This window comes from Lampetra planeri, chromosome 23 (assembly GCF_965212315.1).
Source record: "Lampetra planeri chromosome 23, kcLamPlan1.2.h2, whole genome shotgun sequence".
Classification (NCBI taxonomy): domain Eukaryota; kingdom Metazoa; phylum Chordata; class Hyperoartia; order Petromyzontiformes; family Petromyzontidae; genus Lampetra; species Lampetra planeri.
This window is the reverse complement of record NC_136129.1, coordinates 1,908,892-1,935,634: the sequence shown is the minus strand read 5'-3', so window position 1 is coordinate 1,935,634 and position 26,743 is coordinate 1,908,892. Positions and strand designations below refer to the sequence as shown.

The window sequence follows — 26,743 nt, the reverse complement described above, 5'->3', positions numbered from 1 at the left end:
TCTGGCTGACCACGTTAAATTTAATCTGGACAAATTGACCGAGGCACGGGATGCTGCAATGCAAAACTCTGACCTCCGTCAGAAGGCAAATGAGCGCCTCAGATTGAGTCGAGCGCACATGCTGCAGTGGAAGCCGGGGGACAAGGCATGGTTGCACTGCCCCCAGGTGCCACTGGCAACCTCCTCTAAGCTTGTGCGGCCGTGGCGGGGCCCTGTGGAAGTGGTGGAGGTGTTACGTCCGCAGTGCGTGCGCATCAAGTGGGGGAAGTGGCGATGGTTCGTGCACCCCTCTAGATTAAAACCCTTCGCTGCGGTACACAACCCCACTTCACACGCGCGTGGCCAAACATGTGGGGGGTCGGCCGACTTGCTGGGTCCGTCTCTGTCGCTCTCACCTAATGCCTTGCCGGCTGTGCCACCTTCAGGAGCATCAGGAGTGACGGGCTCACGCCCGATCACCCCTCCTGCGGATACCGAGGGTCACGCGGAGTCAGAGGAATGCTCACCTCAAGACGGACAATCGCCACCTGATGGTCCGCCACGCGGGGTTACCCCGTGTGAGGGGCCCGCTGCAAGGACGCGCGCTAAAATGCGCAAACTGTTGTGAGGCCGGAAAATGTGTACATAGCTGTTGTGTTTATTGGCTGTTGTGTGGATGGTGTGTTTCCCGCTCCTCGGATGTACATATGTTGGGTTCACCGTTTGTTGTGTGTGCGGGGTGGGTTCCCTGCTGGTTGTATATAAGCTGTTTTTTTTACGGAATTCGTATTTATTCGGGGGGGTGCGACGGGTTGTTTCTCATCTTGTTGTTGTGTCTTGTTCTGGTTCCTGTTATGGTTCAAAAATAGTGAGGCACACGTCAGGGGGTGAAGGCACCTTTATTGTCAAATTTTGTATGTTGGCAGCCGGGACGGCTGCATGCTATGTGGGGGGGAGTGATGTAGGGCTGTTACAGAGAGCCCGTTATGCATGGCAGCCTATGGTAAACAAGCACAGTGGGCGGGGCTACGTCAGTGCACGGGCAGGTGCCCTCTACGACGTCCGCGCTTCGGACGTTACGATCCCCCGGGGCCCCACCCCTCAGGGAGGGGGGTGTATAAAAGGGGAATGTATCGGGGGGCTCGGGAGTGATGTTTAGCTAAAGAAGAGGAGGCGGAAGACGTCTGAGATAGAGCCCTGGACTCCCCCTGGTACGCCGTCCTTATCAGGACCGCGCAGGCTCGAGCCAGTGGCGTGGTACCAGAGCCAGAGCCAGTGCTGGTCTGGACTCTGGGTACCGGGCCCGACTGACCAGTGTCGGGCCAAGATAGCCTCCCCTAGCCCATTAGTGGAGGACTCAGAGGCAGGCTAAGGTTAGCCTAGAGGTGTGTCCTCAGATAGACGGGTGAGGGGGCCGATACCCCCTCAATTGTGTATGTCACAAAGTTGGTATTCAAATAAACAAGTGTGCCTCCAACTCCGGTGTCAACGAGTCATAAGCATTACTACACCTGTAAACGGTGTCTCTGGTGTTTGAACATCTTGCTGGGAAAGGGTGAAGCTCATTCGGTTTTTTTTGTCATCATCAAGCGGAATAATAAAAACGATCAAAGTTATAAATGTCCCAGAATTTTTTTTTACAACCGGAGTCACGCGCAACGACAGCGGGAACCTCGCGGGGAGATCAACCTCGGCGGACGAAGAGGAACGTGGAGATTCAGCTTCGTGGCGGTGTACAACTTGCGATCCCACTGCATCAGCGCTGAAGAGTTGTGGCTGAAGCGTTGCGCTGAAGCGTTGTGCTCGTGGGCTCACGATGTCGATCCCCCGCTGTACGGTGTTAAAGAAGTTCAACATACATACATACACACACATTTCCCCACCCACTCACCCACTCAAACAAAGATCCCCCGTATAGCCTGTAACAGACTGTTGGGGCAAGTGCTGTTAGCGAGCACCTATGAAGGCCAGAACGGCGCACGAGGGGATGGGTGGCCAGCACCACGCCCGGCCGCCTTTGTCTCCCCAGTGGCGATGCCCACACATCACACCAGGTACTCATTTGAGGCTGAGTCGACCTTGGGGAGGCCCAGGACCGGTTCTGATGATTGTCACTGATTTTGGCCGTGAGCGGGAATCGAACTCGGGTCGCTCCCCACTCACCCACTCACCCACACACTCATCCACACACTCACCCACTCACTCACCCACACACTCACCCACACACTCACTCAGCCACTCACCCACCCACCCACTCACCCACACACTCACCCACTCACTCCTGCACCTCCGATTAGCACGGTTGGCTACATACGGTTCGAAAGAAATTCAACATACATACATCACGATACACTACACTATACACTACACTATACACTACAGTGCACTAAACTACTATACACTAATATACACGACACCGCTATACTCAATTGAAAACTAATTTCTTTAGAACTGCTTTCAGAGTTTAGTGTTGTTGTCCTTATCCCCACGCCTCCGATTAGCGTGTTTGGCTATGTACGGTGCGAAATAAGTCCAACATACAACATACGTACAACATACGTACAACATAAGTACAACATACGTACAACATACGTACAACATACGTACGACACGGCAACACTCCACGCCGCTTCGTTGGGGTAGCGGGCAGAGGTGGGGGTTTGAAATAAAAACTCGTCCAAGCCACGTAATATTCACTCTCTTGCACGGCAAACTTTTACAAAACATTTCCACGGGTACATGGTAACGCGCCCGAACCTCGGGTTCGCGACGGCCGGCGTTCCGTCGGGCGCGGCAGAAGCTCCAGCGGGCGTGAGAGAGGCGCCGTCGCATTTCCTTCGGGGGAACCGAGAGTTAAATATTGTCGAGCAGTTTGCCGCTGCTGCGGCTGCTGTCAACGTCGTTTGTTTGGCAAAATTCGAGACGGCAATGAAAGGCAATGGGGCGTGAAAGTCCGTTGACGATTTCGTGCGGAGATGCCAACTCCCTCCCCAACGACCGCCCACCACCACAACCCAAGCTCCCACACCTTTTTTTTTACTTTTACTTTTGTTGTTGTTTGTTTATTGCTGCTGCTGCTTTTCCGCTTGTCAATAAATACAAATTAGGTATGAAAAATATACACCATCAAACACGAGATAGCCGCCGGAACGGGGGGGTGGGGGGGAAGGGGGCGTGCGCGGGCAACACGCGGGCTGCCCATGTGTGGGCAACACGCAAGCAACACGCGGGCAACACACAGGCAAAGCGCGGGCGCGTTCAGAGCGTGAACGTCGGCAGCGACGTCTTCAGGGCCATGATCTCGTTGACGGCGAAGTTGGTCTGGTGGAAGAAGTCGAGGCCCGACAGGAGCTCCACGTCGCGCACGCGCGCCGAGTGCATCTTCACCAGCTCCTCCACCCACCGCGACTCGTCCTCGTCGCTCTGCGGCACGCACGCACAACATTCGCCGTGACGTCACCGCGGCGCTCGTGCCAGGCTAAGTGCCCCTACCTCTGCGGCGGTGCCGGGCGGTAACGCTGTGCCGTGGATGTGAGCTGTGCCGTGGAGGGAAGGCGAATTGCAACATCGGCCATTCCCCCCGCGGCGATTGTCGCCACCACAGCAGCCAAATTGGGGCCCTTGATAGGCTGGTAACCCCTCCACCTTCAATTCAACTACCACTGAACCAGAAAGACAAATACCTCCCATATAGCCTGTAACACACACGCACATGGGCGCCCGCACACACATATACACACGCATGCACGCGCACACACACATACACATGGGCACACACACACGCACATACACATGGGCACGCACACACACACGCACATACACATGGGCACGCACACACACACACGCAGGCGACGTCACGTCACGGTGACAATATTTATGCTGGAGGAATCCGATGAGCTATAAAGCTCTTCTTAACAGATGTCCAGTCGTTGTTCACAGATGTCCAGGCCACGGCTCCGTTATTATTTTACTTAAATAAATAATCCTTTTAACATGCGTTTCCTTTTTTCTTTATTGACACGTAAGGCCCCACTGAAGATATTATGGAGCTATTTTAACATAATTTATTACACGTTTTTTTATAAATATACAACTTTACCCCACTTTTTAAAGTTAAAGTGTGAATGCAATGCGTCACTTTGTGTAAATATCTTTGTTATTTCACTTATCCTTAATCTAACACAACGGTGTTTTTCATTTAAAAAAAAATGTAATGCTCAATTGTTACATCCTTACCCCCGTGCCCCTACTGGACATTTGTGAAGAAAGAGCTTTACAGCTCATCGGATTCCTCCCATAATAAATAAACATTCTGATTGTGAACAGAAGCGACCACGAACGAGGGCTCCGCGTATGCCACGGAATGCCGTACGGCCGCTCCTCACCTGACCACGTGTAAGCCGGGCAACTGCGACACGGATTAAACTACTCTAAATATTTATATATCATAGGAGGTGTAGGCCCCGCTGAAGCTACACGACTCTTTCTTATCAGTGGCGGACCTGGCCATCACGAATGGCAGCTCAAACGAAGTGGCGTCTCATGGTCGTGTGGAGGTTTCTAGCATCCAAACGCCCTGCACACATTCACGCGTAGCAGCAGTAGCAGCAGCAATAGTGGGAGGCTTTGGCAACCAATATTATCCATAACAGAGGTGTTTTTGTGGGGTTAGATCGCGTCAATATAAATGTGTCGTTAAACCCGCCACCACCACCACCCGACCACAGCCAATTAGTAAAGTTTGTAAACAAAAACACTTTACTAATTGATAGAGAACGGGAAAGAGAGCGGGAGAGGGAGAGCGCTGGGGGTGTCTGGGGGGTGTCTGGGGGTGTCGACACTGGGGGGTGGGGGGTGGGGGGTGTCTATACTGGGGGGTGGGGGGTGGGGACACTGGGGGGTGGGGGGGTGTACACTGGAGGGTGTCTGGGGGTGTCTACACTGGGGGGTGGAGGGTGGGGGGTGTGTAAACTGGGGGGTGGGGCGTGTCTACACTGGGGGGTGGGGGGTGGGGACACTGGGGGGGTGGGGGGGGTGTACACTGGGGGGTGGGGGTGTCTACACTGGGGGGTGTCTGGGGGTGTCTACACTGGGGAGTGGGGGGTGGGGGGGGGTGGACACTTGGGGGTGGGGGGGTGGGGACACTGGGGGGTGTTCTCACGTTGCAGCTCTCCTCGTTGTCAGGTCTGTGCGGCAGGATGAAGGAGGAGGCCTCGAGCTTCCCCTCGCACTGGTTGGGGCCCTTCGCCTTGTCCCGGCAGCTCGTGATGACGATGAAGTAGTGGGTGGGGACCGGCATCAAGAGCGACGCGTCCGTGTGCCTGGGGCGGGCAGGGATGGCGTGCAGCAACATCGTCATCGTGATCATCATAGTTGTCGTCATTGTCATCGTTGTCATCATCATCATGGCCATTGTCATCATCATCATGGCCATTGTCATCATGATCATCATAGTCGCTGTCATCATGAGCATCGTCATTGTCATGATTATCATCATCGTCATGGCCATTGTCATCATGATCATCATAGTCGCTGTCATCATGAGCATCGTCATTGTCATGATTATCATCATCGTCATTGCCATTGTCATCATGATCATCATCATCATCATCATGGCCGCTGTCATCATGATCATCATCATCGTCGTCGCTAGCCACGAGCTAAGTCAGTGGTTGACGATGGCCAGTGCGGGCTGCTGACGTGAAGGACTCACTCCAGGATTTTGTCGACGGGGTCGAAGTGCCCGTCGGCGTTGTAGTCAAACACGGGCCCGCTCACCACGTTGATGCCATGGTGCTGGTTGCCGTACGTCTTGAGCAGCACGTCGTGGAAGTGTTTCCATATTCCTGTTTCAGACAGTATGGACGTCGTCATTATTGTTATTGTCGTCATCGTCGTCATCATCATCGTCATCATCATTATTGTCATTATCGTCGTCATCGTCGTCATTGTAATCATCGTCATCGTGTCATCATCATCATCGACATTATCATCGCGTCATCATCATCATTATCGTCGTCATTGTCATCATCATCATTATGGTCATCATAAAAATCATCATCATCATCATCGTCGTTGTCATCATCGTCATCATTGTCATTTTCTTCTTGGTTCTTTCGGTAAAGTCACGTAGAAGGGAAGTAATAAAATAATAAAAATAAAACATAATAAAATAAAATAATTCTCACGACGTTTCGGCTACAACGCAAGCAGCCGTCTTCAGGTGAAGAATGAGACACTGCCAAGCTAGGAGCTTATATATAAGCTGAGTTGGAGGTGGAAGAATCATTGTCATTGACATCATAATCACCATCGTCATCAACATCATCGAAGTTACCGTCATCAACATTGCCGTCATCATCACCATTGTCATTGTCATCATCGTCGTCATCACCGTCATTGTTATCATCATCGTCATCATCATCATCGTCATCATCAACGTCATCAACATCGTCGTAGTTGTCGTCATCATCACTGTCGCCGCCGTCGTCACTATTGCGCTTGTTCACCCACGAGAGCCGCGCCGAGTCTCACGGCTCCTGCCCAGCAGGGTCCCTGCCACGCGCTCACAGCTGGGTTGGCGACGACCGCTGACCTCCGTGGATGCCAGCCGAGGGTCAATTTGCCGTGCACTTGTTCAGAATTTGGACAAAAGTTCGGCCCCTCTGCATCGGCACGCAACGGCCAACTCCCGTGAGTGGCGGCAAAAGAGGGAATGAAACGTCATATATAAATCCGGCAGTGGCAAGGCATTGCGTACCTTGGCGGAAATGGACCCCGTTAAACCCTCATCCCTTCACGTGTCGGCACCATGCGGTCACCGCCCACCGCCCCATATCCACTTGAGGGTTTCTCTCTCGACTTCATTCGCAAATAATTACGAGGATCGGTGTGAAAAAAATTTAATTTTAAATGACTCCCCATGAGCCGACTTGCACTGCAGGGAACGTATTTGCTCGAAGCGCCGATACAACTCTCCCATCATGGCCTCTCTCTGTCTCTCTGTCTCAATCGGTCTCTGTCTATCTCTGTCTCTCGTTCTGTCTCTCTCTGTCTCTCTCTCTCTGTCTTTCTGTCTGTCTCTCTCTCTGTCTGTCTCTGTCTCTCTCTGTCTCTGTCTCTCTCTGTCTCTCTGTCTGTCTCTGTCTCTCTTTCTGTCTGTCTGTCTCTGTCTGACTCTGTCTCTCTCTGTCTGTCTCTGTCTCTCTCTCTCTGTCTCTCTCTCTCTCTCTCCATCTTCCAAGAGCCCTCACCTGGGTCGCTCGAAAAATCAACTCGGGAAAAAAAAAAACGATCGGTGGGCGCCGGTGTGGGGAACTTGCGTTTGAACGGCTTGTACATGGGCACGATGTTCGATGCCAGCAGACCCTCGTGCATCGACGACTCCGATCGGCTGAGGCCTGCAACGGTGGGATTCGGGAAATTGACACACACACAGAAACACAACAACAACAACCGCCATTCGCCACTAAGTGGCAGTGACATCACCACGACGCTTGTGCCAGGCTATGTGCACATTGAGGCCACGTGAAGTGTCGAACGCCCGCTGGCAGGAGGTCACGGGGCAGACCCAAGTGCCACGGGTTGACTGACTGAGACGACTGGCTGATGCGCCACCTGTGCCCCCTACTGTGCCAACTTGCTGTGCTTTAGCCACCCGGCGCTCCACTGGTTGTTGTGAGCGTCGCTCCTCTGCCCTCCGTTGTTGTTGGAGGGTGACTGCCTCCAACTGCCCGGTAGCGTACTTCACGAGCCTCCTCCACAGAGGCCGATCTTGACACCGCTGGTACCGGTCATCGGCAAGTCCACTCAGCTCCACGTCCTCCTGTACCACATCACTCCATCGCTTCTCTAGACCGTGCCACGCCCATTTAGCCCCCTCGATCCAGCCGAACAAAAGCTGTTTAGGCATGCGGTGGCTGGGCATGCGGGCTACATGACCCAGCCAACGCAGCCTTGCCTGCCGGAGGAGCTCACTGATGGGACTTTGTCCAGATATTTCAAGGATATGCGAGCTCAAACTAGATTCGAAGCTTTCGTGACTGCAGGAATTACTATTTGGTTCTTTCAGTAAAGTCACGTAGAAAATAAAATGAAATAATAATAGAAAACGACGTTTCGGTTGCAACACAAGCAACCATCATCAGGTAAGAATGAATGATAAAGCACAGACACAGGAACAGCATAGGCAGACACAAATGCAGGGAGAGACACACACAAAGACACACCGAGCGAGACACACACCTTGTGTGTGTCTGTGTCTCCCCGGGGCCTCCGGCACAAGCTTAAACATTTTTTGACCTCGTAGTTTAGTGGTAGTTAATTGAAGGTGGAGGGGTTACCAGCCACTCGCACCCATCCAGAGCCCCCATTTGGCCACTGTGGTGGTTACAAACGCCATTAAGGGAAAGGCCAATCTAAGTTGGCGCTCCCCCCACGGAAGTTACCCACCACAGCGTTTCCGTCCGACACAAAGATAAAGATCCCCCGTATAGCCTGAACAGACTGTAGGGGCAAGTGCCGTTAGCGAGCACCTATGAAGGCCGGAGCGGTACACGAGGGGGTGGGTGGCCAGCACCACGCTCGACCGCCTTTGTCTCCCCAGTGGCGATGTTTACACATCACACCAGGTACTCATTTCAGGCTGAGTCGACCTAGGGGAGGCCCAGGACCGGTTCAGATAATCCTCACTGGTGTTGGCCGTGAGCGGGAATTGAACCCGGGTCGCTAGGTTCATAGCGCAGCGCGCTAACGCTACACTACCGCTCCCCATCCGACACACACACAGACAAACAGACACACACAGACACACAGACACACACAGGTCAAGGAGTGTAAACCGTCGTCACGGTAACAACTCCGCTCTAAACACCGTCGTCATGGTAACAACTCTGCTCTAAACAGCGTCGTCATGGTAACAACTCCGCTCTAAACACCGTTGCCAAGGTAACAACTCTACTCTAAACACCATCGCCACGGTAACAACTCTACTCTAAAAATCGTCGCCACGGTAACAACTTCGCTCTAAACACCATCGCCAAGGTAACAACTCCACTCTAAACACCGTCGCCATGGCAACAACCCCGCTCTAAACACCGTCGCCACGGTACCAACTCCGCTCTAAACATCGTCGCCCCGGTAACAACTCCACTCCAAACACCGTTGCCACGGTAACAACTCCGCTCTAAACACCGTTGCCAAGGTAACAACTCTACTCTAAACACCATCGCCACGGTAACAACTCTACTCTAAAAATCGTCGCCACGGTAACAACTTCGCTCTAAACACCATCGCCAAGGTAACAACTCCGCTCTAAACACCGTCGCCACAGTAACAACTCCGCTTTAAACATCGTCGCCACGGTAACAACTCCGCACTAAGCATCATCGCCACGGTAACAACTCTGCCCTAAACACTATCATTATGGTAACAAATCCGCTCATCCTCGCAGCAGCAGTGGCAGCAGCAATGGCTTTTGGCTGCGAGCTGTCGAACAAAGGTGGTCGTGGTCACCGCTTCACCGCACGGCACTTTCAGACGTGCTTCTCCTGCGGGCCGTCTGGAATGCTCTTCCCTTCCGATATTAAGAAGCCACTGGAGCAGTGCACTTTTAAATCATCATCATTTTTATCGACAAACTCATTTCTTTAGGGCTGCTTTTAGTGTTTAGTCTGTTGTCCTTCCCCGGCACCTCCGATTGGCACGGTTGACTACGTACGGTGTGAAAGTTCAACACACATATGGTGAACTTCCTAGACAGAGGAGCTGTACCCTTGGCTCTGCCAGGACAAGGCGGTACAGCATAGTGTGTGGACTAATCTCCATCTGTTCCATCTCACTCTCTTCTGCCTGTGGGTGGGTGTCAAGGAGGAGCTGTACCCTGACTCTGCGAGTAGAAGGCAGTACAGAATTATTGATATTCTCCGAGCCTTGTGGAACGCTTCACGTCACGAACGCTGGGCTCAAGTATCTGCTCGAATTGAACTTTTCCCAAAAGCTATATATTTGTTGGGAGAATCGGTTGACTTTCTAGCGATCTGGATTCATTTACCAATGGCTCTGTGAGGTTGTTGTTTTGAATATTGTCAATTAAAAAAAATCCCCCGGGGACACTTTTCTTAGTGCACGGTCGTTATGGGCGCCAGGTGGACGCGGCACAGCAGCAAATGTCAAAGAAGATGAAGAGGAAGTAGGAGGAGAAGAAGAAGCTGCTTGTACACAGACACGGCAGGTATACGGCAGACATTGACGACGACAACAACAACAACAACACATAGGTGAGGACTTCTCCACAAATCTGGCTCCCGCCTGATGAAGTAATTACTGGCGAAACGTCGTACTCAGATTGTAAACGTTGTGGCTTTGCTCTCCAACATGCCGGTGTGCTAGTAACGAATTCGTATATTTTGTTTAAGTGACAAACCTTACTAATTGGCTGTGTCGGCTGGTGGCGGATTTAATGACACATTTATATATTTACGTGACCAAAGCTGTATTATAGGCAATGGAATAAACTTGCGTCTATTTAATTTTTTTCCCCGCCCCTTCCGTTATTACTCTTTGGTTCTTTCGGTAAAATCACTTAGGTAAAGTAACGTAGGTATAAAATAAGATACATTTTCTACCTACGTGACTTTACCGAAAGAACCAAAGAGTATGGATCCCTGCAGTCACAAAAACTTCAAATCTAGATCCTTCCGTTATTCTTTAACAAGAACCGTTTGTGACTGTTGTGTTTATTTTGTCGTCACCACCAAGGCATTCCGCCGTGACCCCATCATTCCCTGCCAAAAATGTAATACATTTTCTTTACACTAAATTACAATTCAATGTTTTTTCGCAGCCAAAGAGCCTCAAGGGGGGAGGCCGAAGAGCCACAGCGCTCGCCGCTCAGGAGGCGCAGCGTTTGCCAACGCCTGGGGTACAGCGTTTCCCTCTCGTACGCCGGGTGGGTTTTGTTCGGGAGCACGGTTGGCTACGTATGGCGTTAAAGAAGTTCATCATACATACACACGTGTGTACTCATTGATTGGCCGATAGCATCTTTAATATATATAGGCGGTGGAATTTGGCATCGGCTAACCGCCTGGCTGACTTTACCCGCTCGTCTGTGCTTTGTCCTCGCAAGCTACTAAACTACTTTTTATTGTACCAGGTAAGGCCCCTACTGAGCTATGTAACTCTTATTCAGAAGCGACCTGGCTATCACAAATGATAGCGCAACAAAGTGGCCTCATCACCACGTGGACATTTTATAGCAGCAACCAAATACTCTCGACGTGTGTCAGTTCTCACGTGAACACGGGGAAAGATACACACAAACTCTAAATATACAGCAGCAGGCCTCAGGGTCAGGATCGAACCCACGATATCCTGCAAATCAGGCGAGGGAGTTAGCATCTCCTAGCCACCGTGATGATGAGAGAGACACCGCAAACTCCAAATATACAGCAGGCGTCAGGGTCTGGATCGAACCCACGACCTCCTGTATACCAGGCGAGGGAGTAAACACCTCGCCACCGTGGCGCCCTCGCAACTCTGAGTCATCTTCTATCTCCAAGCGCGAGTGAATACCGTGCTGTGGCAGCGCAGCGGTATAAGTTGACATCACCATTTTAGCCCCTTTTGTGTGAGGTCCCAGGGGCAGGCTGCCCCCTTTTGTGTGAGGCCCCAGGGGCAGGCTGCCCCCTTTTGTGTGAGGCCCCAGGGGCAGGCTGCCCCCTTTTGTGCGAGGGCCCCAGGGGCAGGCTGCCCCCTTTTATGTGAGGCCCCAGGGGCAGGCTGCCCCCTTTTGTGCGAGGGCCCCAGGGGCAGGCTGCCCCCTTTTGTGCGAGGGCCCCAGGGGCAGGCTGCCCTCTTTTGTGTGAGGGCCCCAGGGGCAGGCTGCCCCCTTTTGTGCGAGGGCCCCAGGGGCAGGCTGCCCCCTTTTGTGTGAGGCCCCAGGGGCAGGCTGCCCCCTTTTGTGTGAGGCCCCAGGGGCAGGCTGCCTTCTTTTGTGTGAGGGCCCCACGGGCAGGCTGCCCCCTTTTGTGTGAGGCCCCAGGGGCAGGCTGCCCCCTTTTGTGTGAGGCCCCAGGGGCAGGCTGCCCTCTTTTGTGTGAGGGCCCCAGGGGAAGGCTGCCCCCTTTTGTGTGAGGCCCCAGGGGCAGGCTGCCCCCTTTTGTGTGAGGCCCCAGGGGCGCGCGGTGCCTTACTCGGGGGGTAGAGGTAGCCGTAGGAGAGGTCGGACGTGGACTTGAAGGCTTTGCAGGCCGTGACTTTGCTGACGGGGATCCGGATGTCGGGCTTCAAGCACTGGGCGAGCGCGGCCGAGGGCTCGTTGATGTTGATCTGCGAGGCGTGCACGTACGAACACACACACGTACACGTGTACATGATGTACATACGCGTGCATGTACGCACGAAACACACCCACGTACACACGTGTACGTGACGTCCGTACGCGTGCATGTACGAACAGAACACACACACGTACATGTGTATGTGACGTACGTGTGCACGTACGAACGGAACATAGACACGTACACATGTACGTGACGTACTCGTTCATGTACAAACGGAACGCACACACGTACACATGTACGTACACGCGTACGTACACATGTACGTACGCGTGTACGCACGTGCACCGGTTTTTATTCCAATTCCGTTCCGATGACGAATACTTATACATGCGTTTACGCCATCGGAACGTACGTCATCGGTTCCTGAGGCTCCCACAAGGCCATGCGGGAGAGGCTGTGGCGGTCGCGTCGCGACGGTTCTCTGTGGTGAGTAACAATGTTCATTAAAAACAACGGGTGCTGCTTCTACCACGCCGCTCTAAAGCAAATGTAACGCTGTGAACCGCCCGCTCGCGCGTTCCGAGATTCAGAGGTGCACGGGACACCCACCACCCGCCAACGTTGCCGACGTCTCGGAAGTGGGAAAGGCCTAATAGGTGCTCGCTAACGCCTTCATATACAGAGGACTGCAGTGCTTGGGCAATCGCTGGTATCTGTGGTTCCTCCTTCGCGCGCCTCTCAACTTTAAACTATGTCGCTCTTTTTTTCAGAAGCGACCTGGCCATCATAAATGATAGCTTATCATCATCATCATGATGTGGAAATTTATAACAGCAGCCAAATATGACGTTGATTCTAAATGTGGCGGGATAAAACCGGAGGACCCGGAGACAAATCCATGTGACCATGGAGAGAGAGAGAGAGACACCGCAAATTCCAAATTAACAGCAGGAGTCAGGGTCGGGATCGAACCCACAACCTCCTGTATACCAGGCGAGGTAGTTAACTATATGAAATGATCATTTATTATTTATCATTTGTCTCTCCTAACAAAAATACAGTATTTTTGTTTACAAATCCCATCAGCCAAACGGCCTTGTGGGAGTGCATCTCATCAACAGCACTGGTTTAACACAAACAAAACTCTGGACCGGTTTCGACATTGCGTGTCTCATCAGCAGCAGCAGCAGAGTCAGACTTTGCTTGCACCAATGCTTGGTGAACTACCCCAGATGTTCATAGCACAAGGGGCCCTCTCTGGTAGACGTGGCCCCTTGCCCAGGTAAATTATTAACGAGGTTTGCCAAACAAACACATAATGTGCAATCAATCAGTTACTAGCTATTGAAGAGGGATGGTGCTCATTGCAGAAGCACGTTTTCGTGGAAGGCCAAGAGAAGCTAAAACTGAAAACGCAACACAAACTCCATTGTCCGGTCAACTCGTTTAGAGGGGCGGCGAGGATTACGGCGGCGGAGAGGGGGGTTAATTATTGAGTTCATTGTGCCACTATCTGCAGCGAGATGATTACTCTTTGATTTCAATCCACTCGTTTACCCATTGAAGCCTCACGAAAGAGTCTCGATTCTGCTCTTTGTTCAGGGGGTGGTGGGGGGTCCTGCCAGGTTTTCGGCAGGCAAGCCAGCGTGACGTTTAATTAAAACAAATTATTTAAAAAAATTGCCCGCGTGTCAGTTTTCAAATTTGCCAAATTCGCCGACTGCGTCGCAGCCGCTGGCGGTGCGTGACGGCCCCCCGCCACTCTCCCTCTGAATGGCGCCACTCACGGCATCGCTAGCGCCCGCCGCGAGGCAGCAAGGAAGCGGCGTCACTGCACCCGCAGCGTTAACCGGGGCGGCCACCCAAATTCGAACCGACCGCAACGAGCGGTCAGCGCTCTGCCGCCCGCCGGGCCGCCGTGTTGCGACCGGGCCCCCCCCCCCTCCCCACTTCCCTCACCCCCCCAAACCTCGGCCTGCTCGCGACGTCGCCCGGCCACGAGCGGGCCAACCGACCCCCCGGAACGGCTCGGCCACGCCACGCGACCCGCGACGCCACGAGCGGTGAACCGGGGGGGCGAGCGGCCGCAGGGGAGGGCAGGGGGAGGGCAGGGGGAGGGCAGGGGAGGGCAGGGGGAGGGCAGGGCTCACGCTTTTGGGCAGTGTGAAGGAGGTCCACAGGGGCATGCGGTAATCCTCGCTGTAGGCGCTCTCGAAGCCCGTGTGGTGCAGCAGGCAGTAGCGCGTGTCCAGCAGCACCCTGGGCCGGCCGAATGGTAAGTGGTGATTATCTGCAAACAGATATCGTCGACATCGCTGTCATCATCATCGCCATCATCATCATCATCATCGCCATCATCACAAGCTTCATGGGCCCCAAATCCTGAGCTGCATCCGCACACAAACCAGAGCAGCCGCAGCAGCTCATGATACTCGGTGATGCTGATGATGATGCACAAATGGGAAATGAAAGATTTCTCCGGACGGTGTGCGGATACTGTGGTCATAACCCAGAACAGAACCACGGGACGTAGAATGACGGCTCGATGCCCGATTGACGGACGAGGAGGCATCATCATCACCACAGCAGCGATACACTCCATCGACTCACAGTGAGACCCATAGACTCACAGTGAGACCCATAGACTCACACAGAGACCCACAGACTCACACAGAGATCGATAGGAAGGCGTCATCATCACAGCAGCGATGATTCCCCACTCGGCTACACCTCCTGACGCAATCATCACGCTCATCGACCACCTCGGTGTAAAATCCAAATGCTCGACATCAACGTCAGCCACACGAAGAGCAACACCACTATACCACCACCATACCACCACCATACCGCCACCATACCACCACCACCACCATACCACCACCATACCACCGCCACCACCATCATCATCGTCATCTTGGGTAAAGCAACAGTCTGCAAGGTGGCGCAAGCTCTGTTAATGGCGATGAGACAATCGGACTCGAGGACAATGGCAACGCGTTGACACCGCCATCACTGCTATCACGAGAGGTGATGATGTGGATTTGCAGCTCTGACGTCTCGAGCCCCATGTGTGTCCGGGCACAGTGGGCGAGTTCATGTTGCAGAGAGGCTGTCGGGGCACAGGGCTAAGCCGGTGGCTCTTCTTCTTAACCTGGGGGGCATCACGCAGATGCCCTTTCTGGGGGTGCGAGACAGGGCCAAGTTCGTTTTTAGAAGGTAAATAATCGAAAATACAAATCAAGCACGGGGCACGTCAAGTTACACCTTACTTTCTCTCATCAAACCCTGCGTGTCTATTAACATTCTACATTGTTTAGCGATTGAGAATCAAAGGGGTGCAAGGCTGCAGTGAAGGTTAAGACTACGTGGTTCCACAAGTGACCTCTTCGTGACGTCATTCATCACGTGTCACCGTCTCGTCATCATCACGGTGCATTGTGGCTCTTCAAGTGACCTCTTCGTGACGTCGTTTATGAATCCCTGCGTTGGTTGTGTTGCTCCGAGCTTGTTCCGCGTTATCCGTTGTCGTTTTCCCTCCCGCTTCGCGTGCACCGTATTCTGGCGTTCTTTCGTGACCAAAAAATGCTTCCTATTTAAAAAATAAATACCTAATAAAATGCCCACCGTCTCGTATTCGCGTGCATTGCGGTGGCTAGGAGATGTTAACTACCTCGCCTGGTGCACAGGAGGTCATGGGTTTGATCCCGAGCTTGCCGCCTGCTGCTGTGTATTTTGAGTTTGCGTGTCTCTCTCCCCGTGGCTGGGTGGATTTTTCTCCGGGTCCTCCGGTTTTGCCCTCCACATTTAGAATAAATAATCACGCGATTTAGAGTCTTTGACTGCAATAAACCTCCACGCGATGATGATGATGAGCCACTTGGTCGGGCTATCATTTGTGATGGTCCACGTTGCTTCTGAGAAAGAGCTCAGTGGGGTCTTAAAAATGAGTTTAGCGTAGATTGAGTAATCGTTAGGCGTGACAACTTCGCCATGCGTGACGATGCCTAATTCAGCGCTGGGTGTTTGTGTTTGTGAATCTTTTTACCGCTGAGTTTTTTTGTTTTGTTCATTCCAAATGCTGCCGGGATAACCCATGGAGCCACTGCGTCCGGGGGTTCTCTACCCCCAACTTCGAGACCTTCTTCAAAGTTCCCTTCACATCGAATCAACGGATCACAACTCTACGAGCGTCATCATCGCCACCCCGCCGTTCCACACAAAGACAAAGATCCCCCGCCCCATATAGCCTGTAACAGGCTGTTGGGGCAAGTGCTGTTAGGAGCACCTATGAAGACCGGCACGGCAGATGAAGGGGGTGAGTGCGTTGCCAGCAACCACTCCCCGCCACCTTTGTCTCCCTAGTGGCGATGTTTATTACGCACCGCACCAGGTACTTATTTGAGGCTAACCGCTACACTACCGCTCCCCACGTGACTGGCCCGATGCACCACAAAGACAGACACACAGACGCACACGCACAGACACACAGAAGCACAGACACACAGACACACAGACACGCAGGCGCACGGGGACAGACGGACGCAGCTCGCTCATCGGCGCGTTTCCAACGGCGAGGTCGGGCGCAAGGCGGGGGGCTCAACGCACCTTGCGGGACGGAGTTGAGCAGCTGGCGGTTGAGCGAATCGGCCGGGTACGACTGCAACAAAGAAGCAGAGAGGAGCGCGTCAGCGGCGCTGGTGGCGCTGGCGGCGTTAGCGACGGCCTCTCCCCCCGTACGACGGCCTCCTGCGTCGTTGTTGTCGGGGCTGCTACGCGCGTTTTCAGACGTGCTCCCGCGGCCGTCTGGAATGCTCTTCCCTTACGGTATTATGAAGCCGCTGCGAGCAACGCAACTTTAAAATCATCATCTAGATTGACGAAGTAATTTCTTTAGAACTGCATGTTGTTGTTGTTGCTGTGTTTCGTTTGTTGCCATTCCCCCCGCACCTCCGATTAGCGTGGGTGGCTACGTACGGTGCGAAAGAAGTTCAACATACAGCACATACACGAGTGCCACCTGGTGCCACTTGCCGTGGTAACACTCGCACCTCACGGCAACAAAAATTACTGGGGTTCGATTCCCGACTCTGGCGCCTCTCTGCGTGTAGTCTGCTAATCAACAAGAACAAAACCATCCATGATAGAGGTTTTGTCAGGGTTAGATCGCGTGAACGTGAATGTGTCGTTAAACCTGCCACCACCACCTCACACAGCCAATGAGTAAGGTTGGCAACGGAAACAAAACGTCGCAATCAGTCGCCTGGCGAGGCTGGTTGTTGTATTTACCGGCGTAAACGTCATGCTACTCGAATTATAAACGTTGTAGTGAGTTTACTCTGCAACACACAACCGGTTGCGTGCTGATCTGGTAACGAATTGGGCACAGTTTTGTTTTCGTGACAAACCCTTGACTGATCGGCTATGTCGGGTAGTCGTGGTGGCGGGTTCAATGATACATTCATATTTACGCGATCTAACCCAAAAAAAGACCTCTATTATGGATAATATTGGTCGTGGAAACCCACGACTAGGTGTTAAACCAACAACAACAAAAACAAGCAACTGGCAGTGGCAAAAGAACCTCATGCCAAATGACTCATTTGTGATTTCACAGCAGCAGCAGCAAGATCGCTTGGTCCTTGCGACATGATGAGCCTCCTGAGAATGAGACTTGAGACTCAGCGAGGCTTAGCCTGAGGTTTGAACGAGCAGACTAACGACAACAACAACAATAAGAGGAATGTGCACGTGAAATAAAAACTATCTTTAACATGCAATCAATATTGCGGCCTAAACGTTGTCGCTGTAGCCGGCGAACGAGCGAGTGGCACGCAGTCGGGAGATCTGGGCGCCACAGTGGCTCGGAGATGTTAACTACCTCGCCTGGTATACAGGAGGTCACGGGTTTGATTCCGACCCTGACGCCTGTTGTATATTTGTAGTTAGTTTGTGCGTGTCTCTCTCTCTCTCTTTCCCCATAGCCGCGTGGATTTTTCTCCGGGTCCTCCGGTTTTTCCCTTCCACATTGAGGATCGACATCACGCGTTTAGAGTATTTGGTTGATATAGATTTCCACGTGACGATAAGCCACGTGGTTGAGCTATCATTTGTCATGGCCAGGGTAGCTTCTGAAAAAGATCTACACAGCTCAGTAGGGCCTTACCTTGTAAAATACAAAATGGTTAATTTTAACTCGCGAGTTCGCATCCCGATTAGGCGGTCAACTCAGCCCATCCCTTCCTCCTCTCCGGGGTCAATACAATCGGCACCACTTTGCGGGAAGTCAATAGCGGTCGTCCTATAGGGCAGACTCGCCCTCGCCATAGGAATGTGGAATTTCCACGACTGGGTTTTTTTTCAGGGCTGCGAACGAGAGATGAGCACCCGTGCCTCAATGTCTAATTGAGCCGCGTTGGTGTGAGTGGCGAGCGAGTGGTGGGGGGCAAGCAGGGAGGGTGGGAGAGCGGGGGGTGAGTTGGGGTGAGCGGGGAGCGGATGTGGGAGTGAGCGGGGGGGTGAGTAGAGGTGAGTTGGGGTGAGTTGGGGGGCGAGCGGAGGGTGAGCGGGAGGTGAGCGGGGAGTGAATGGGGGTGAGTTGGCGTGAGTGGGGGGAGGGGTGAGCGGAGCGTTGAGTGGGGGGGGGTGAGCGGGGCGTTGAGTGGGGGGGGGTGGATGAGTGGGGGGGGGGTGAGCGTGGCGTTGAGTGGGGGGGGGGTGAGTGGGGCGTTGAGTGGGGGGGGTGAGTGGGGGGGGGGTGAGCACGGCGTTGAGTCGGGGGGGGGATGAACGGGGGGGTGAGCGGGGGGGTGAGCGGGGCGTTGAGTGGGGGGGGGGTGAGCGGGGCGTTGAGTGGGGGGGGGTGGGTGAGTGGGGGGGGGGTGAGCGCGGCGTTCAGTGGGGGGGGGGGGGGGTGAGCGGGGCGTTGAGTGGGGGGGGTGAGTGGGGGGGGTGAGCATGGCGCTGAGTCGGGGGGGGGGGATGAATGGAGGGGTGAGCGGGGGGGTGAGCGGGGCGTTGAGTGGGGGGGGTGGGTGAGTGGGGGGGTGAGTGGGGGGGTGAGTGAGCTCCGTGCCGCCGGTACCCCGGGGTCGCATTCGCACTGCGGGTCCTCGTCGGCCGCGACGGTGGCCGGGCACGAGGCCGGCTTGGAGACCTCTTCGGGCAGCGCCGGCCGGTTGCACCGGCCTCCGCAGGAGGTGGTTCAGGCTTGCCGTGCGTGCCGTTGTTCGGCATGGGGCATCACTCCCAAGAGGTCTACGCGAGGCATAACACCGAGCGCACCGTTAGCGCAAACATCACTGCAAACGGACTGTCGGGGCAAGTGCTGTTAGCGGGCAGTACCGAAGAAGGCCGGAATGGCACACGAGGGGGTGGGTGGCCAGCACCACGCCCGGCCACCTTTGTCTCCCCAGTCGCGATGTTTACATACCGCACCAAGTACTCATTTAAGGCTGAGTCGACCTAGGGGAGGCCCAGGAACGATTCAGATAATCGTCACTGGTGTTGACTGTGAGCAGGAATTGAACTCGGGCCGCCAGGTTAAAAGTCCAGCACGCTAACCACTAGACTACTACTCCCCACAATACGCATCCTGACACACACACACCCTGACAACAACAACCGCCATTCGCCACTAAGTGGCGGTGACGTCACCACGACGCTTGTGCCAGGCCATGTGCACCTTGAGGCCACGTGAAGTGTCGAACGCTCCGCTCGCAGGAGGTCACGGGGCAGACCCAGGTGCCACGGGTCGACTGACTAAGATGACCGTGATGACTGGCTGATGCACCACCTGTGTCGCCTACTGTGCCAACTTGCTGTGCTTTAGCCACCCGGTGCTCCGCTCGTTGTTGTGAGCGTCGCTCCTCCGCCCTCCGTTGTTGCTGGAGGGTGACTGCCTCCAACTGCCCAGTAGCGTCCTTCACGAGCCTCCTCCACAGAGGCCAATCTTGACACCGCTGGTACCAGTCATCGGCAAATCCACTCAGCTCCACGTCCTCCTGTACCACATCACTCCATCTCTTCTCTAGCCCGTGCCGCGCCCGTTTAGCACCCTCGATCCGGCCGAACAAAAGCTGTTTAGGCATGCGGTGGCTAGGCATGCGGGCTACATGACCCAGCCAACGCAGCCTTGCCTGCCGGAGGAGCTCACCGATTGGACTTTGCCCAGATCTTTCAAGGATTTGTGAGCTCCTTACACAATCCAGCCTGGTTAAACCCAGAATAGATCGTAGGCAGGCCAGCCTAAATGTTTCCAGCCGGCGAAGATGCTCCATTAGGGGGGTCCACGTTTCGCAAGCGTAGAGAAGGGAGGGAATGACTGTGGCCGAGAAGACCTGAAGCTTCGTGCGGAGCGACAGACCAGGTAGCTTCCACACAGCGTTACGCAACCGATGAAAAGATATTGTCGCTCGACTGATTCGGAGTGAGACCTCTGCTGTTAAACTGGAGCCAGTCATAAGCACACTGCCCAGGTATGGGAAACTCTCCACTCGCTCCACTACTGCCCCATCACCGATTGGGAGTTGTGGGGGTGGAGTGTCCGATGGTACAAAATACCCAGGCAGGTGCTTAGTTTTGGTGGGGTTGATGGTAAGGCCCCACCTCTTAGTGGCACGCTCCAGTCTCAACAGCAGCGTCTCCAACTCCTCCTCTGAATGAGCAGCTATTACCAAATCATCGGCATACATAATGTGGTTGACCGATAGGGAGCCATCCCTTGATCGCACCCGGGCATCGATCAGCCTCCCATTATATCTGTACCAAATGGAAATTCCCCCAGTACAGCTATTGAAGGCTTCACGAACTACGTGGTCAAAATAGATGTTAAATAATGTGAGAGCCAGAGGACATCCTTGTCGCACCCAAAGGTGTACAGGGAAAGGCTCTGACTCCCGGCCACGTAGTTTTATCCGGGCCCGCTCACCATCATGAAGGTCCTTAATGATCATGAGCAGAGGGTCATGGACTCCAAAAGCACAAAGAACAACCCAGAGCCCAGGCCTACTGATGGTATCATAGGCCTTGACCAGGTCAATAAAGCAAAGATGTAGGTCTTGTTGGAATTCCCTGCACCTCTGCTGTAGCAAACGGACAGAAAATATGGCATCTGTGCAGGACCACCCTTGCCTGAAACCGCATTGGGGCTCCGCAAGCCTCTCCTCAGCGTGCCTAGCAAGGCGATGTTGAATAATCCTTGCCAGGACCTTTCCCGGCACACTGAGGAGTGAGATGCCCCTGTAGTTGTTACAGTCTGTGCGGTCCCCCTTCTTAAAGAGGGGGACTACCAGGGCATCCTTCCAATCCTGCGGAACCCATCCAGACTGTTGTTATCATGTCATATAGGGCAGTCTGTGCACAAACGCCACCCTCCCTCAGCATTTCGCTTGGGAGATCATCTCTGCCCGGTGCCTTTCCTGGTCTCAGACTCCGGATCGCCTTCAGTACTTCCTCAACAGATGGCACCTCAGCCAGCCACTCACAGGGGGTGACCTCTTCCAATATTTGAGGCACCGCAGCCTCAGCAGGGTTATCCCCACTTTGTGCCATGATGTCCCCTCCCCCAGGACCTCACAGAAATGCTCAGCAAATCTGCAAACCTGTTCCTGGGGATCGGAGATTGGATTACCGTTTTTTCCCCTAACAATGGTAATAGGTGTGGCGCTGCAGGTTACTTTTTTGATGGAGTTAAATAGTGATTTGTGATCGCGGGCCACTGAGGCAGACTCAATCTCCTCAGCAACCCGCTATCACCACCCATGCTTGCAGCGCCTTACGGCTCTCCGAACCTCCGAGCGAAGGCTGCGGTAAACCTCCTTATTCTCTGATGTGGGATGCTGTAGCCGATGAGAGTGGGCCTGTCGCTTTTTCTCAACTAACCTGAACACCTCCTCTGTCAGCCAGGCTGACCCTGACACACACCCTGACACACACACACCCTGACACACACACCCTAACACACACACACCCTGACACACACACATGAGCAAACTGAAACACTGGTGGTTATGCCCTGTCTATATAGCCCTGCAGAGCCAGTGGTGGAAATTCCACATTCCTTTGGCAGGGGCGAACCGCTGTTTACTCCTTCACAAAGTGGTACCTTATTTTATCTCCCCATTCGCCGCAGGGAGGAAATGATGATGGGCTGCGTTAACGGCTCCCACCCCAAGCAGGATGTGACCTCGTGACCTTTTTCTTGCAAGCCGCTCGCTTTGACCCCCGGAGAGTTGCCGTAGTCAGCGTCGGCACGACGGAGCCATGTGCCGGGAGGAGGACGAAGGAGGGAGGAGGAGTGAGGAGGAGTGAGGAGGAGTGAGGAGGAGGGGGAGGAGGGAGGAGGGGGGAGGAGGAGTGAGGAGGAGTGAGGAGGAGGGGGAGGAGGAAGGAGGGAGGATGTAGGAGGAGGGGGGAGGAGAGAGCAGGAAAGAAGAGGAGGTAGAAGGAGGTAGGAGAGAGGAGGGAGGAGGAGTGAGGAGGAGGGGGAGGAGTCACGCGCTCACCACACATGAGGTTGTAGAGCTCGATGTTTTCCACTGGGTCCACCTCTGTCTTGTATTTGAAGCTTGGACCGTATCCAATAAAGACTGCCTACAAAGCAAACACCGCCATCGTCATAATCATCATTGGCGTCATCATCAGCATCGGCATGATCATCATCGTCGTCAACATCATTGTAATCCATCGTCGGCATCATTAACGTCATCGGCATCATCAACGTCATCGTTATTATCATCATCATTGGCTACAATCATTCAGTTCTATCGCTGCTCCAAGTGGGAACTGCCCCCGTGCCGCGTGCCACTGTGCCCGTGCAGCGTGCCACTGGCCTGCATGCTCTCGTAACGGTTGTCGTAGCCGTGCTCCCCAGAGAAGTAATCCTTGTCGCCGCTCTCCTTCCTGAAAGCAACGACGCGCACGCAGGGCGGACCGTTACAGCTCCGTGCAGACGTCCCGCAGGTCACGAGCGGACAAACACAAAAAACCGGAATGAACAGCCGAGCGCAATGAACAGCTGTGTGGATGTGCCCCCCCCCCCCACCTCCAACGGAGACTGAGGTCAGATCTCACGCACGACCCCCGTGGGCCTGCACGGCGGCATTCCTCCAACAGGCCACAGCCGTGCTGATGAGGATCAATGAAGTCGTAACTGGTTCAGCAAAAGCGTTGCTTGGAGATTTAAACAACTATCCAACATTTGTTTTATTGTACCAGGTAAGGCCCCCACTGAGCTACGTAGCTCTCTTTACAGAAGTCACCTGATAGCTCCAACGAAGGGGGCTTATCGTCATCATCGTCGTCATCGTGTGGAAAGTTATAGCAGCAGCCAAATACTCTTAAACGCACGACGTTGATTCTAAATGTGGAGGAAAAAATCGGAGGACCCGGAGAAAAAATCCACGCGACCACGGGGAGAGAGAGGGGACGACTCAGAGGCGCGCGTAGGAAGAACCACAGCTGAGGAGTCGGGAAAGCAGCAGCAGCAGCGGCCACACGGTGAGGAGCCAGGGCTACCAACAATTGCCCCCAAGCTCTGCGGTCCGCTACGTATGAAGGTGGGATGGACCAAGTGATGACAGGTGGTCACTATACGACACGTGGGAGGAGGCCGGAGCACCCGGAGAAAACCCATACCCCACACACGCGTGCGAGGGGGAAACACTCTATCCCATACAGATGGCATTCTCCTGGCAGGGCCATCCATTGAGTACGTATGCACGCAAAAATCTGTCAAAACTTGACCCCTCCCCCCCTCCCTGTACGCACGCGGACTTTTTACACCCCCCCCACCTGCCTACGTACGCTTGACGCACCCCCCCCCCGAATCCTATAGAAGGCCGATACTTAATCCACGCAGATTAAATATCGGCCACACACAGCTTTGTACAAACAGTCATACTTGGCCGTGTTATCCATCCTGACTGGTTATTCAAAAACACGTCTATTATAATCTTAAAACACAATTAAAACTCGGTGAACTCGTCTCTATATAAAGCGCGTCGACTGAACGTCTGCTGTAGCAGTAGCCCGATGTACAGACGAGTGTTAGTACTGAAGTCCGGGCAGCAGCAGCACGAACAGAGAACACCGCGGCAGCTAAAACCTTGAGCCAGTGGAAGTCTGCAGTGAGGCCAGATTGATCCTTGGGGCAGGCCGCCAGACGATGTCAGACTCACTGCTGAGCTGCGTGAGAGCTGCAGTCAGGGGCATGGTGGCATACAAGTGACACCTCTCCCACAGGCCTACTTCTCCCGCTAGTACTTGTCTGGCAGCTGAAGAAACTGAACTGTGGCTCATTTGAAGGCCAATGTAGACAAATTATTATCGAGGCTTCACCCCCCCCCCTGTTTCCTATGCGTACGCACATTGTCAGTATATGGATTTTGGTTAACCCCCCCTCCATGCCTGCGTACTAAATGGATGGCTCCTAACGGCTTCCTCCTCGACGCGCCCGCGTCGGTGATCCACCGACCCTCGCTCACTGCCTCCACGGCCCCAGATTGCCTGGCCACTCGCAGTCGCCCATCGCCGCACACGACGCTTACTTGTCCACCAGCCAGCGTTCGTCCACAAAGAGGTGGATGTCCTCGATCCGGCGGTTGAAGGCGTAGTGCAGCCTCTTGGGCAGGTGCTGCTTGAGGTACGGCCGGAAGTGCTGATCCGGTCTGCGGCACTGGGACGGGCGAGCGAGAGGGGCGAGGCATCGTCACCCGGTTCGGTCGCACCGCCGGTCCGTGCGTGTGTGCGTGGTGAGCGGTAGTGTAGCGGTTAGCGCTACGAACCCGGCGACCCGGCTACCCGGGTTCGATTCCCGCTCACGGCCGACGCCAGTGGCGATTCGATCGACTCAGCCTGGATTGAGTATCTGTTGTGGTGTGTAAACTTCACCACTGGGTGGATAAAGGAAGCCGGGCGTGGTGCCATGCCAGCCTTCAAAGGTTCTGCTCGCTAACATCACTGGCCCCAACAGTTTGTACAGATTAATTTTGCCTTTGCAGTGATGTTTACATGTATGTGTGCTCGCATTTGGTGATGTGTGCGCGTGTGTGCGCATGTATGTGTGTGCGTGTGTACGTATGTATGTATGTACGCATGTTAAACTTTTTTCGCAACGTACATAGCTAACCGTGCTAATCGGAGGTGCACCTAAAAACTACACTTTTTATTTTAGCAGATAAGGCCCACTGAGCTTTATAACTCTTTTTCCGAAGCAACATGGTTATCACAAATGATAGCTCAACAAAGTAGCTTATCATCATCACGTGAAGATTTATAGCAGACGCATGATTTTGATTTTAAACGCCTAGGGAACAAATGTAGGACCCGGAGAAAAATCCACGCCACCACAGGGAGAGAGAGACACCAACTCCAGGGTCGAGATCGAACCCACAAACCCTCCTGCATACCAGGCGAGGTCGTTAACATCTCCTAGCCGCGGCACGAGACGGAGAGGAAAAGCAAACTTACGGTTAAGTTCGCCATGACAGCCTTTTGGTCGACTAGAGAGACACAGAGGGGAGAAGTGAACAACAACACACAGTGTGAACATGGCGGCAGGTGCCCCTGGGCACACAGCATCGGCGGCGATGACGATGACGTCAAAAACACACAACCACCGGAGCTACCAATGCTCTGATACTTGCATTACCCTTGTTCTGTCCGCCTTTCTGTCATCGTTCTCTGGTCCAACACCGGTGGTGAGACAAGGTCATAAAGAAGGCTGCCGTCTCTGGTGTAGGCCAATCAGTTTCAAAGGCAATGCCATCTATCATCAGAGCACATTTGTCTGCATGTTTTGCCGCACGTGTGGTCAATGCAGCCTTGATGCCTTGCAAAGGTATAATCTATTTGGTGTTTGAAGATTTTAACACCTCCTGTTTTATTGTCATCAAAGGTGAAACCTATTATTATTATCATTTTGGACCTCAGCTATAAGTGTTCTGATACTTTTATTCCCCTTGTGCTGTCCGCCTTTTGGCGTCGTTCTCTGGTCGAACACCAGCGATGAGACAAGGCCATGCAGAAGGCTGTTGTTTCTGGTGTTTGCGAAAACAATGCATGTATTCCATTGGAACCTCATTTGCCAGTAAAAAATATGATAATTGTTTTTTTTACCCTTTTATCTGGCAACAAGATAAAAGGGTAAAAAACCAGGTGTCAGTTTTGTTGCCAGATAAAAGGGTAAAATAAAACAATTATCAATGCATGTATTATTATTATCAGAGGACGTGTGTTTGCATGTGTAGTGGTGATACGCGCTGGGGGTATACGTCGTGTGCCAGCGCGTATGTACGTGTGTGTGTGTGGTGACGCGCGCTGACGGGGAGGAGCAGGCGTCAGCGCGCGGGTGGGGGTAGTGCTGCTGATTGGCTGTGTGCCGGTGACGCGCTGAGAGGGAGTGATCGGGTGGCAGCGCGGTGTGATTGGTCGAGGAGTGGAAACACGCGCTGGGCGGAAACGGATCGTAGAGATAGCGCGTG

General features: G+C 53.6%; 1 protein-coding gene across 1 annotated transcript in view; it reads right to left on the bottom strand.

Annotated features, from left to right (window-relative positions):
* Window positions 1–859: 859 nt before the first annotated feature.
* Window positions 860–26,743, bottom strand: part of ENPP2 (ectonucleotide pyrophosphatase/phosphodiesterase 2) — a 66,662-nt gene continuing 40,778 nt past the window's right edge. Inside the window, 15 exon segments of the mRNA XM_078604740.1 lie at window positions 860–3,402; window positions 5,141–5,300; window positions 5,693–5,825; window positions 7,302–7,379; window positions 12,174–12,309; window positions 14,414–14,553; window positions 16,869–16,920; window positions 19,345–19,440; window positions 19,442–19,471; window positions 19,473–19,499; window positions 19,501–19,517; window positions 22,766–22,849; window positions 23,089–23,162; window positions 24,809–24,936; window positions 25,731–25,762. Of these exon segments, the coding sequence (XP_078460866.1) occupies window positions 3,238–3,402; window positions 5,141–5,300; window positions 5,693–5,825; window positions 7,302–7,379; window positions 12,174–12,309; window positions 14,414–14,553; window positions 16,869–16,920; window positions 19,345–19,440; window positions 19,442–19,471; window positions 19,473–19,499; window positions 19,501–19,517; window positions 22,766–22,849; window positions 23,089–23,162; window positions 24,809–24,936; window positions 25,731–25,762 (1,352 nt within the window). The 3' untranslated portion in view covers window positions 860–3,237.